This window comes from Meleagris gallopavo, chromosome 1 (assembly GCF_000146605.3).
Source record: "Meleagris gallopavo isolate NT-WF06-2002-E0010 breed Aviagen turkey brand Nicholas breeding stock chromosome 1, Turkey_5.1, whole genome shotgun sequence".
NCBI classification, from domain to species: domain Eukaryota; kingdom Metazoa; phylum Chordata; class Aves; order Galliformes; family Phasianidae; genus Meleagris; species Meleagris gallopavo.
Genome location: NC_015011.2, coordinates 3452011 through 3465896, shown reverse-complemented (window position 1 = coordinate 3465896; position 13886 = coordinate 3452011). Strand labels below are relative to the sequence as shown.

Below are 13886 nucleotides of genomic sequence, written 5' to 3'. Positions count from 1 at the left end.
TTTAACTTCCGAGGTAGCAAGCAAATTGCTGTAGTAGACTTTCTGGGTGAGGCCTTTTGCAGGTTAGCAATGCAATATTTGTGAATACCTACAAGAACAAATCAAAATCTTGCCAGTAATCTGGGAGGTTTACTAACCGCTGTGGTTGTATGCAAATACAGCTGTACTGCCTCCAGGAACAACTCTCTGTTACATGTTTTCACTTGATTAAGTTGCACTCAAAGAAAACATTGCTACATATTGTCTGTCAGAAGCTTGGATTTTATGCACTGTGTTCGTGTTTCTTGGCGTATATCAGGGAACTGAACGTACCAGCTAGGAATCGGTATGATGGCTGCTTTGCTGGAGCTCTCTGTGGCAATGTCCTCTAAGAGTATCTGTTTGACTATTTGGAAGCAATAATGTTGAATTACAAATTGTCATGTAAATCTGGTAACAGTCATAATCTTTCCTTTCTGAGGCTTAAGTCCAAATCTTGAGATGAATTGAAAATTTGAGTTACAGATGTCCGTTGCTATCAGTCAGGTAGTTTGAAATCTATTCAGTATGACTTACAAATAAAAGACCTTGTGTTCTTCTACAACATTTGATATATGGCTGTTAAGTAATTGAGAACATGTTTTTAAGGTTCTCATCACTGGAATCTAGAATTATCTGAGCTATTTTCAGGGAAAGACTTGATAACTGTGTATTAGTGATTTAGAAGGCAACAGTATAATACTGCACTCAGCAGATAGATGGTAGGAGGAAAATAGGTAATTTTAAACCTCTTCATTTCCAGACTTATTTACCCAATTCAGTACTCTAGGGAAGCAGCTCTCCTCATCAAGAGTGCTGAGCCCATAATCTTGTTCTGGCTGTATGTGTTTCTTCAGGAATTTGCAGCAGTTAACGTTTCTCCTTATTAAAAGAAAATGAGAAAATAATGGTGGCGATGCATGCCCAAATTTTACATTTATATGTTCTTTCTAAAGGTGGGATGTCAAGTTATTGAATCTGAGGATTTTTGTTCCCATTGTTCCTTCTTTTGTTGTCTGGCATAAGCAGGGAGCATTCTTCATCTTTCATTTTAGTCAGGCTTCTGCTTGGTCAGGAATCTAAATATTCCTTACACCCTCCAAAAAAACCAACTTCTGTTTCAGTCTGCCTTAACAGCACATACCCTAGTAAATGTGATGCTGAACTGCCATTAATACTGCATTGTTTGGAAGTATTTGTCTAAAAGTTTTGTAGGCTTTGCTCTATGTAGGAATACCTGTATTTAGTTCTGAAGAATGTAGTAGCACTTAAGTTTTCTATTTCTTCTTCGCAGGTTTGAAGAAAAAGCTCAGACTGATCCTCTTAGTGCACTGAAGTACCTACAGAATGATTTGTACGTAACTGTGGATCACTCAGACCCTGAGGAGACAAAAGAGGTAATGAACCATCCTTGTCTTAGTTATAAAGAAATATGAACTGTGCTTTCACATTCTAGCACAGATATTAAGTTTCTTAAATTTTGTTTATATTCAGTTTGAAAAGCTCAATTGGAACGTGATACTTCACTGTATTGTATTTTCTCCACACGAAAGATCATGTTACTTTAGAAACAGGCATTTTACAACTATGTGTCCAGATAAAATAGGATTTCTGTTTATAATAGTGAAGACTAAGCCTTTGTTCTATTTCCAGCATACTCGTGTGTATTTTGGGAACTTTAATTGAAATGTAAACTCTCTGAAATGTCATAAATCTGTGGTTGGTTGCATGAGGGGGAATAAAAACACCTATTCACTTTACATTTTGGCTTGTCAATATCAAATAGGTTGGGGGTAGAAAGAGCTTTCCTTCTACATCATATGAATTGCTGGAAGCAGATTGCAGATATACATTGCTTGCTAACTTTAAAACTCCTATTTCTTCAGCATTTTGAATATTATCTAGTAGACTTGTTCTTTGATTTGTTCTAGAAATTTGCTCCCATTTCCTATTTTGATTTCTCTACTGCAGTATGTGTCACTTTACAAAGTGATTTAAAGAAATAGTGTGAAGTATCAGATAAGTTTGGTTGACTTCACTCTTGATTCATGTCTACGTGGAACTTGCAGCAGCCAGCTTAGTTGTACAAGCTTTCAAACACTCTTGATGGTTAGATGAAGAAGTGGAGTCCTCAGTTCTTACCCTCTTCATGCATTACTCACTGTGGAAATAATTTGACAGCTCTTTTCATAAAATTCAAGTAGGAGAGTGGACTCTTGTTGCTCACTGCCAAGCCTCTGAATAAAGCCACTTAATCTGGTTTCAACTCATTACTTTGTCTAAGAAGTGATCTTTGTACAGGCACTGAAAATTATATTTGGTGTGGAATGACTTTGCATATGCACAGCATAAAAATGTAGAGTTAATAAAGTGAAAAAATATGAACTACTGTTGGAATCTTGGAATTGATCAAATTTAATTGTTATAAAATTCTGGTTAGGCTTCATAAACTTCTGGTCCAAATAAAGTATAAGTGTTATGCCTGTAAGTTTTGTTAGGTGATTTCTCGCTGAAACTGTCCCATATCAAGTATTCTCATATTTTGAATCTATTTCTAGCAAAGGAAAGACGAAGAACAAATAGTCCTCATTTTCCTTAGCTAGAAAAGGAGATATTTCCCATATTTCGTGGGGACTTTGCTAGTTATGCCTATTTTTTAAATGTGATAGCGCTTTCACCTTCTTATTTGAATCTGTAATAACCTAATAACATGAAATGACAATTCCACTGCTTGCTTTTCAAGTTACCTGCCATCTCTCTCTGCAGGACGTGGAATTGTCCTGTGCTCTTTACTTTCCCTTTCTGTCTGTGGCATATCCATGTTCTAGAAGCTTCATCATGTCTGTGAAAGCCATGTGTGTGTTTGGCCAGCTTCTCCTAAAAAGATCTTGCATCTGTTGGCTGGGTGTGCCTTTTTATTGCCTGAAGAGAATGTGCTTGTGATATGATCAGTGAGTGTCTTTCCTTCTAGTTCATGCAGGTATCTGTCATCAGCTTGCGTACATGGAAAATAAGGAATCCTTTAATACTCTGTCTTATATTCTCATTTCAGTGTGTAGTACTGAATTTGTCCACTCTGTAAGAATGAAGAATTTGCCTAAATGCATGGACTCCTGAAGTTCTGGGGAAAAGTAATAGCTGTATCTTGCAGAGTATAGTTAGAATAAAAAGTTTAAATAATAAAAGTTTGACAGAGCATGCTAGTATTCTGCTCATTAATGATCATAGAATCATAAAATGACTTGAGTTGGAAGGGACCTTAAAGGATCATCAAATTCCAGCTCCCTTGCTGCTGGCACGGTTGCCAACTGCTAGATGAGCTGTACTGGACCAAATCGCACAGAGTCCCATCCAACCTGGCCTTAAACACATCCAGGGATGGGGAATCCATAACCTCTCTGGGCAAGCTGTTCCAGCACCTCATCACTCTCAGTGAAAATCTTCCCCCTGACATCTCATCTAAATCATCCCTCCTTTAGTTTAAAACTATTCTTCCTTGTCCTACCACTATCTACCTGTGTTAAAAGTTGTTTTCCTTCCTGTTTTTAATCTCCCTTTAAACACTGGAAAGCCATAATGAGGTCTTCTGGCAGTCTTCTTTTCTAAGCATATAAGCTCAAGTAGAACAAGCCAAATAAATGAATATATGTTGAACCCTTTCCTTTCTCTGCAAGCAGAATTCAATAGCTGCCGTGTAGGTCTGCCAAATCAGCCCATACCATTCAGCAGAATGAAAGCTTTAATTCCTGTGGTATCTGAAAATTATTTAACAAATTCCAGGTAGGTTTTTTTGGTTGTTTGTTTTGCCAATTTTGCTGGTCACAAAACTTTATTTGTAAAGCTTTGTACACTGGAACAGATCTGCTGGGTCAGAGGCTTAGAGCTACCACTGCACTGGTAGTAACTGGGTGTATTTCCAGTTGACGTCAATTTACCTTCCGGTTATCACATTGAGTTGGCTTTTTGCTCTGGCATTACATCTTCAAATAGCTCTTGTGCTTTCCAGAGGACTGACGCAGGCTTTTTGGATTCCGTATCAAATTGCAAGCAGCAATTTCATTGTTTATTTCAGCACAGACACCTACGTACTCTGTCTTTATTTGTAGTTGAGATAGTCTTAATATTGAGAGCTGTGTACCTGATTGGTTTGTTCTGTGCAGTCTACAACCAGTGAAGACTGTAAGGCTTCCAAGTATGGCAGATTTTAAAGAAATTAGTTTCTCTTTTCTGTGTTATTCTTCTTCTCTATAGGACTGCTCTTAATTTTGGAAAGGACTAAAATGAGTTTATCCTTGATTCTGTTACAGTTTTATAGACTGGTATGATATTACAAGCAGAATTTCACTTCAGGGTAAAGCTTACTTGTTTTATAATAGAAGTGATTTTTTCAAACTCCGTTAGGCAAGTCTCTTCAGCTGTTTTGAGTTAAATGCCAAAGAAAATAAACAGGCTATTCTCAAAACTTACTTTGGCAGTAGTAACCAATTTTGTTTAAAGTAGCGTGAATGATTGACAGTAGGAACATACATCAGATTTTCCTTCCTTTGTTGTGAATTTTAGCAATGTTCATGAGATGATAATTTTACTTTTTTTATTTATTACTACACTGTGAAGCTGTAGATGCCTGCTAGGAGGTAGGTGTCTCATAGGTGCTTATTTTAATAGCCACAGGCTGTATGTCAAATATATTTCTGCTGTTGCCTGCAATTGCAGATTAGTTCTCTTTAACTGTGTTTCTGCTTGAAATCATTTCAACTTCTTCAGTTCAGCATTTTCAGATCAGTTAATCTTTTCTGTTTACTGGCTGTGACACTGTGCAAGGAGAGTAGATTTCCAGAGCACATGGAAGTCTATCTGTGCATCCTGGCTCATTAGGAGATGAAAGTTGGATAAAAGACTGACACTGGGAGTTCTTGACATTGGAAAAAAAATCTGCCAGAATGAATGTTCTGTTTCATATACAAATAGATGTGCATTTGGTGATATTTTTTTTTCCTAAATTGAAGCTTTTTTTCCTAATTTAAGCTTTTAAAGACAAGAGTGATCGAAACTGAAATTTAAAATGAATTCCAAGTATTTTACTTGTATATCATGAAAAAATAGATGATACTAAAGCATAAAAACATCAGAAAACACACTTAGCCTTGTGTGTGATCAGCTGAACACTGGAATGATCAAACCCAAAACATTGCTGCTGCTTTACTTGCAGTCTGTAGAAGAAATGAAGAGGCTACCAAAAAATGACCAGCGCTGCCCAAATAGAACAAGACCGTTTTTGACAATGAGACAGATTTGCCTAGTATGAAGAAGAAACTTAAGCTTGTTTCCTTGCTTGCCAAAACATAGGTACCAAGTGCAAGTAAAAGCTGAAATCTGTTTTTCCTGGACTGTGGTGGGAGAAACTAACAAGAACCTGGAGGCTAATTTGAGACCTGACTAATTTGTAGCCTGGGGCTGGAGGCCTCTGTTCAAGGTTCCTTTATACTTTCCATTCTTGAGACATTTTCTTTAAAAAAAAAAAAAAAATTTAGCCAGATAAAAGCCAGCAGAGCCCAAAAGTATTGCTTAGGTCTGCATTTGAGTGAAATTTCTGGGAAAATTTAAGCCCAAATAGGAAAAATAGTTCTAGGAAGGAGCTAAGAAAAGCACACTTCTGTTCTTCATGTCCTGCTGTGATTCTTTGTAAAGCCTCAGGCTCTGAGTGCTGCAGGAGCAGAGGTTTTGGAGCCAAGGAGTCTTTGAAATAAGTGTTCGACTCTCCCAGACTTCAGCTTGTGACAGCTCCATCCTCAAACAGCGTAGGCCTCTTGTTTCTTCTTTGTGCCTACACTACGAGGCGCCATCCCAACAGAATCGGTCAAAGCTGAGAAACTGCTTTGTGCTGTGATCTGAGCACTCAGAATGCAGAACTTCTGGAGGAGGAATTATATCTATCTGGTACAGCCCCTCGAGTATCCCAAACAGAATTACTGATCTTCCCTTTGCGCAGACAATAGAGATGTGCGGCAAATACAATAAAATGTCTATGGGTTGTCGCACGGTAGAATTGTATTTTTGCTTTAGGTAGAAACCTAGGTGAAATACGTAAAACTGATTAAAGAACGGTAATACTGGAAATACGAAGAAGTTGGAAAATACTGGAATTAATATTAATTATGCAGTCTTTAATTAGGCTTTTCTCTGAAAGTGGTTGTAGAACCTTATGTTAGTTGTCTTACATCTCTATCTCTGAGGAACCCTTGCATTAGTTTAGAAGGAGGATTGGATCTCTGAGAGAGAACTTAATTGTGTAATGAGGTAAACTGTTGTCTTTGCATGGAGGCTTACTTTGGAGTAGATGAAGCCAACATGGTGAAGGGATTGTCAGAAAAAAAAATGGGTGGTGGCATAATTAAAGCAGTTGGATGCTTCTGTTGGATAGTTGGATAATTGAATTCTGGTCCTGCCTCTGTAACGGAGTTGTTATGTGACGTTAAGCAAATCACTTTTTCTAGGTGGTCATTAATTAGCTCTTTCATTTGGGAGAGATCTGATATGCGATCTGTTGAAGGCTTTGCTCTTCTAGCTATAAATGAATTCAGTAAATGCTGCTTAAAGCAAAATGTTTTGGGGGAAAAAAAAAGATGGTAGTTTCAAATTGGGGACCCAGAATGAAGCAAAATATGAAATACTATCTGGTAGGATATTAATTAACAGAAAAAACGAATGCAGAAATTATTTTTTTATAGTGTGTTCAGAAGTATATGAAAAAAAGTTGCATTGGGTATATGCTATGAATGGTGTGTAAGAAACATGGTCTTCACTTAGCAGTAGCAATCTTATGCATTAAGGAAAAAAAAATGGGGGTCCTTTGGGAGAACATTGTATAGTTGGTACTTTAATGCAAACGTGGTGTGCCAGCATAAAGCTTCAGTGCTGTCCGTAATTGATGTTGGTAACATACCTGCTTGACTTTTCTATCATAAAGTGCTTTTTAAATGTGAAATGATGCATAAAGTATCATTTTTAAAGCAAAAGTAAACACAACTCTCAAGGTTAACAGTGGCATCAGTGAAGGAAAAAAGATACTCCTTTCCCCAGAGGCTAGAAAGGAACTCATAGCAGCAGAAATTCATCACTCAAAGTGCGCGAAGAGTAGGATACTTGGTGAAGGGTCTCTTCAACTGATTTTTGGTCTCAGCTCAGCAAGTTACTACCTGGATTGTGTTATTTGATCTCTAGGAACTGAGTACCTGAGACCCAGCCCCAGCTGGGGTTTACTTCTGCTTCTGGCTGAGTGGCTGTGGTCGCTGGGGGAGGAGGGGGAATCCCTCAAAGCTTGTGGTGTCTGCATTGTCCCCAGAGCTGGCTTAATGTGTCACCAGGCAGCTTGGCAGCAGGCCAGTAAGGCACTTGTTTGCAAGAGGAAGATAGCTAGGACATGGCACTTTATATCAGAAGCACAATGGATTTGGCCACTGGTTTTATTGGAACTTTTGGAGCTATTTAAACTGGGCTTCTGTTTAAGGATGTCACTGGTGCAGGGCCAAGCAAGTCTTAAAAGTTTCGATTGCAGCGAAGTACGCATGTAGCAATGCAGTCCCTTTTGATTTTGTGTAATCAGATCCCTCACCGAGGGAATTTAACCAACTTCATCACCCCTATTCTGCAGTTTGTCAATTCTGTATCTTCCCAACTTGTTCTTAAATGCCTCTCTTAATGTCTTCTTGTAATAGCCTCCACAAAAATTTACAAGTTTATTCTGACACGCTGCAGTCCTTACTTCAGGCTGCCTTTTTCTTGATGGCAGATTGAATTTTGCTGAAGGTTTTTTTTGTTCTTGCACTTAGTTGTAGGTTTACCTTTTCGTAAAAGGCTTTTACATTTGCCACTCATTGCTCTTTCATCCTTGGGCATTCTTCTGGGGAGGCTGTGCAACCCTGACTCTTTAAACTGTATTGACAGAGCTTGATTTTTAAACCACTTGATTTTTCTAGCACTTTCCCAATATGCTGCTAATTGATATAGGGCGTTCGGAGTTTGTTGCCGTATTGTGGATGAGAATTTACAAGCCTTGGAACAGCGGGAGTACTTGATTTACTTGAAGACCTGACTCCTTTTCATTCATTTTCTGCTGTATTTGTTATTTTTGCAATAGGCCGACAATGATCTATTACAGCTCGCAAATGTGTTTTTGCAGTTCTGTTTTGTATGACTGATTATTCCTACGTTTGTTGATTTGCACTTGACCCTAGTGAATTGCATCTTGAACCATCGTTATATCCTGGGTGAAACAGAAAAACAGTCTGAAGCATGACTGCTTCCATGCTGGCAGTATATGCATGGCACGAGGCCTGTGGGCTGAATGAATGTGTCCTCTGCTTTCAGACACTGTTCCTCTTCTATGATTCATGGTTCTGTTTTGATATCAAACCTCTCATGACTACCTCCAGTAAAGTTACTTGGCCTATTTGTTATTCCCTGCTAGCTTAATCTCAGCGATTTCTCATTAATTTACCTTAAGTATCATATAAAAGCATTTGAAGTCCAATGAAAGTCAAGATTAAAAAAAGAGTCCCATGTTCTATCCCTATGGCCTGCTGCCCTACTGTAGAAGAAATCAGATTGATGTGATACAACTTATTGCTAAATCAGCATTGATTGCTACTTGTCATCTTCTACATTATTCCTCTTTTTTCTTTTTGAAATTAAACTGATCAATATCTGATTTCTGGTGTTCTCTTTGCTCCTTCCCTTTACATATTTTACCCTTTTTTCTTTGGGCCATATCACCATACAGAAAATAGAGAGGAGACAAAATATTGCAAGCCTTTAAGGGGATTGGCTAGTTTTTTGAAGATACATGGCAAAGCACTGAGCTTTGCTTCAACATGAGGAACTGAAAACAGCAGCTGGGTGCAGAGGAAGCTAATATTCACTGTCAGTTGTTAAGATACTAAGGGATGAATGTGTTACTTAATCCACTTTTACTCTTAATTCTGATATTCCAAGCAAGGAACTTTTTTTAAACTTTAAAAGACCTTGCCTCAAACAAGGTTGTGATACAAGCTGTTCTTCAGAAAGGTTATCAAAATGTAAAGCTTTTGATGTGTTAAAACAGTTCACGCTGCACTGTACCAGTTACCCTTACAATGCTGGTCTAACTCAAATCTCTAGAAGAAAACATTTAACGTGTGCTGCTAAGCTGTGTTGTTCATATGAGAGCATTGTCTGCTATTACTCACATGCATGCAACAGTAGTTTTAAGGATTATGCAGAGAATATCCAGCAACTCTAAAGCCACTGTTTGTTTGTTTGTTTTTTTGCCAGTGCAGTTAACAGCATTTTTTTCTTTCTTCTTCCACCTCCTGTTTTGCAGTTTCAGCTTCTTGCCTCAGCATTATTTAAGTCTGGCTCGGATTTCACCACTCTTGGTGAGTATTGTCTATCAGAGGAATCGCATGAAGAATGTTCCCTCTCCTAAAGATCATTACTGTTAGTTTCTTCTGTATGTATTTTTTTTTTTAACATCATGCTCTTGTGAGTATCGTGAACCTTTTTCAGTTTGAAAATGCATAGGCATTTGAAAGAGTATAATGACCAGTGCCCAATGCCTTGAGCCCATATTTAAAACATCTGTCACCAGTGCTTTTAAATCCATGCCTCTGGGGATCATTTTGTGTCTCTTATTACATCTGATGCGTTACTGTTGCCCAAATAAACAGAAGCTTTGGTCAGGATCTTGTCATGTCACTTTGGAATCTCACAGCATGGCTACAGCTCTGTTTGCTAGGATAATTGCAATTCCTGGAGTAGTTTAGTTCATTGTGTTCTTTGCAAAATGAGTATTTTGGGCAGGATGTCAAGAGTGAAGAAAGCAGTGGCATGTAGGTCTGAAAACAGGAGGTCTGAGCCAAAGCCATAATTTGTTTTGCTATTCTATCCAGTTAACTGCTTTAAACAGTTCAGATATTAATCCTGGGCAAGCTATAGGAAGACTATTGGTGTAATTTGCATTCTTGTAACTGTGTTGCCAGCCAGCTGCTGGGCTCTAGCTAGGAGTGGAGATTGCTTCAGTTTTGACAAACCATGTATATCCCTATGGAAGAAATTGAGGAAAGGATAAAGCCTGCATTACCTGCCCTGCTGGATGAAGAAGCATTGCTGACTTTGGGGAGTGCTACCTAGTTCATGCTGTTGTTTGAAATATGTTTTTTTAAGGGAAGTAAATGCTAGTTTTCAGGGGAGTGTTTTGATTTTGTTTTTCCCCTCTCCTAGTTCTCAGTGACCTGAAAGATGAGTTAGTTTTTCCCACATTAACACCACTGTGTTCTACAATACAGTGCTGTATTCAGAGATTGTCTTTAAAGATTGGAGGACACATGCATCAAGTGGTGCTCCTAAAATAAAACAACAACCAACCCCCCTTGGTTTGATTAACTTGGTTGACTTTGATTAACTGAAAAGTGAATTAAAAAGCATTCCTTCGAGATACCAGTGGTTTAAGTAGTACAAAGCAGAGGAAATTGTTGTATGCCCACTCTATTGTTTGTGCTGTTGATGGTTTAAGTATGAGGATTTGGATAAACAATGCTGCCGTGGTGGACTAAACCCTCCCTTTCAGGAGGAGGCACTTCACAAAATGATTTTGCAGAGACCTTGTGCCAAGATGCAGGCTGGGTCCACAGTGCAGCCCAGCGATTAAACAGCAGCTCTTAACTCAGGATTCCTACCATTAGTACAGCTTGTCTCAAGAAAAACTATGAGCAGTGTGAGTACCAGTTCTGGCTAAGGCAGTCATGAGATAATGAGGAGGGCCTGAGGACGGAAGAAATGAGGCACCAAATAAAAATAACTACATGAATCTTATTTTCTGGGACATCAGAGCAGTCCCCTGAGGACTTTTGCTTCCCTCGTTTCTTCAGGACTGTCCACAAACTTGACAGCTGTTTGCCTACTACTTTTTATGGCATTTTGATTTTGGTGTGGATTTGGCTTGGTGTGACATGAACTCTATGTGCTTACATGCATACAGTAGTGGGATAAGAAGCTGGCAGCTCTGTTAGTACAATGCTACGGATGTTAGCTGGACTTTAGTCAGGGACAAAAACGCGGCAGATAATTAACTTCCACTTAGAATGGAAAGCCAGTGTATTCCACAACTAAATTGAGCATTTAAAGTAGTAAGCACTGACTTGCTTTCCTTTTTTTTCCTCCCCCAGGGTTTTCAGATGTTGATCACACTTATGCGCAGAGAACTCAGCTGTTTGACACATTAGTCAACTTCTTTCCGGACAACATGACCCCTCCTAAAGGCAACCTGGTAGACCTCATCACGCTGTAACAGAGAGCGATCACTGGACATGTGGAAGAGGGGAAAAGCATCCATTTTCAGTATTTTAATTTTTTTTTTACTGCATCGATTGACTGCTGGGATGAAGTAATATAGTAACCCCTAGGTGTTTGAAAGGGGTTTTATACTTGTATGGTGAATCCCTAAAGCTTTTCCCTTGGAGTAGGTTAATAAAAATGTAACTGACATACTTCTGACTAAATATATATATATTTTTTCTGACATTGAATTTTGAGTTAGCAAATGTAAGGAGAAAAGAGAGGGGAGGAGAAGAAAATAAAACCCCATCGTGCAGTGATCGCTTTTCCCTCTAGAGGAAAATTGAAATTCGTGGGCTGTCTGGAATTAAAGATGATGGGTTTTATTTTGGATTTCAGGGGAAAGTGGGTGGTGGTTCTTTGTTCATTTGTAGCTAGTCATGATGTATTGCTTTGTCCTACAAGTCCATCCTCAGCAGCTGAATAACTTGGCAGCAAGACACTGGCGTGTGTTGAGGTAACAGTAATATATGTGTCTTGAGTCTTGTAATCGCAGGGTGTCATGTGAAGGGAGCATGTGTTACAAATTGTCTGTCTTCTCTTTCGAGAACCTGGCTGGCAGCAGTGTCTGATTGCATTCGATATCTAGTCTAAACCTAAATGCCTAACTTCTGTTCTCTGGAGCCTTCCACTTAGACCTGACAGTCATGGGGGAGCCTCGGAGAAGCTGTCAGAAAATGGGGGTGGAGGGATTGTCTGCATGGGCTCCTTTTCAGGGATCGCTCTGTTTCCAGTGCCATGCTCTCCTGATGGAAAAACTCTGCAGGTCCTCACAGCGCTCTGCAGAACTGGGTCTTCCATTCACACACCCAACCTCTGCAACCTGACTCCAGGTTGGGTGTAGGATTTCCGAAGCAGATTGTCTTCGTTTACATACACCTATGCTTTTGTGTGCATTTGTCAGTGTGTAAATGTAAAGAGGTTTGCTCCAAACAGCTTGTCTTCTGTTTGTGTAGTGCAGTTTCTTTACTTTTAAATGCATTTTAGACCTTGCTCTGAATGTGAAGGAGGCCTTTTTAGCATAAACTCCTTTAAAAAGCAAGCTGATGCATATGTATAGAAAATATATTCTTCTTTGCTGAAAGCCTTCTTTATAAATAAGGTAAGGGCTTGGTGCTGCACTGTAAAGTGGAATGAAGGATACTCATACTGAGCATTAGCAGCTTTTTGCGTTCAGTGTCAGTAAGCATTCAATACAAAACTGGCTGTTGTAAATTGTATATGCAACTGCAAAGCTTTATGTCCAGAATTGTTCGTGCCAGCAGGGTACCATTGCTGCACTCACTACGGCTACACAGCTCCTGTTGAACTTGATGGAAGTCCTGTGTGTGTGCAAAGATGATTTGAACTCTTGAAATAAAGAGTTAGTGAAGTGTCTTTTCCAGAGCTTGAGTGTCTGCTTGCTTTGATTGCATTGTATTGCCTCTTTAATCATGTTCTTTGTGCAACTTCCGTAGTTCTGGTATGTTAGAAATAAATTTTAAACCTCCATGCTAGTGATTAATCACCCAGAAAGGAACAATGCGTTAGAGGTTGGGCTTTGCTTTGTCTTCAGGGAGGAGTATATAGATGCAGTGTTTTAAGTAACCTGTAACTTGAGACTGTTTAGAAATTGTATACTTCAGTGGTCAGCAAATCAGATGTCTGTGGAAGAATACGCAGTGCAGTAAATGAAATGTGATGAAATTGTTTCTTTGAAACGTGGTATTTTTTTTTCCAGTGACATGGAAAGTTTTTAGGTGACTGCTAGGTTTTATGCTATGTTTGCAGTTGCTTTGTTAACTAAAGTAGAGCCTGTGCCATAAGAATAGAGATACTGGATGTGCTAACCTGGGTGAGTTTTCCTTACTGAGGCAAGGTTTCCATTGAGATTGAACTGGACACATCTCACACAACCAGCTAAAATATTGCAACCCTGGAGTACTTTTCAGCCTCAGCATAATTGTGAGCCCAAAACTAGATTGAGGAGCTGTGGTGAGTAGGTGGTGGGAGTTCGGAAATGCTAAAGGCTGTGTGAACAGTGTTGCTGCTGAGCTGGTTTGTATTACAGAAATTCAGTCAAAACTCACTGTCCTCAGAGGTACATGCAAATCCTGGCAGCCTAGCTTTCTTTCTGTAGCACAGAATAAATGAATTCCTTGTCTGAATTAGGGAAGCATTGTTTCTATAGGATGGACGATCCCAGTTAATGAGAGCACTTCAGGATGATCAAATATTGGTCCACCTTTATCCTGAGCCAATCGATTTCAGCTCATACAAGCACAGTTTGTGGATTCCAGCTGGTGATTAACCAGCAGAAACTATTTGCTCAGCTTCTGAATATTTGTTGAGCAGCAGAGGCACCCTGTGGCCAGAGTTGTTAATCCACAGTGAGGGCTTCTCATGACTTTGCCTAGGGTATTTCCTGGTTCTGTGTGCTCCTACTAAATGATTTCTTAGCATTGGTATATACTGCACTACCTGATTTAAAAAAACAAAAATTCTGAATGGGGAAGTAT

At 39.1% G+C, this 13886-nt stretch overlaps 2 protein-coding genes across 2 annotated transcripts in view; both read left to right on the top strand.

Moving 5' to 3' along the window:
• The window catches only part of PRKCQ (protein kinase C theta), an 826629-nt gene that overhangs the window by 285108 nt on the left and 527635 nt on the right, over positions 1-13886 (top strand). The gene's annotated exons all lie outside the window — the stretch shown is intronic.
• LOC104911649 (muskelin-like) lies at positions 939-13886 on the top strand. Its single transcript, XM_019611054.1, has 4 exons — positions 939-974; positions 1284-1415; positions 9377-9431; positions 11220-13886. Exons 1-4 carry the CDS (start codon positions 939-941, stop codon positions 11339-11341), a joined length of 345 nt encoding a protein of 114 aa, XP_019466599.1. The 3' UTR covers positions 11342-13886.

Excerpts from the sequence above, each read along its gene's own strand:
- LOC104911649 (XM_019611054.1), top strand. The coding sequence starts at position 939 with ATGCCCAAATTTTACATTTATATGTTCTTTCTAAAG. Across the intron at positions 1,416-9,376 it reads ACCCTGAGGAGACAAAAGAG|TTTCAGCTTCTTGCCTCAGC; the intron begins GTAATGAACCAT and ends CCTGTTTTGCAG. Across the intron at positions 9,432-11,219 it reads CTCGGATTTCACCACTCTTG|GGTTTTCAGATGTTGATCAC; the intron begins GTGAGTATTGTC and ends TTCCTCCCCCAG.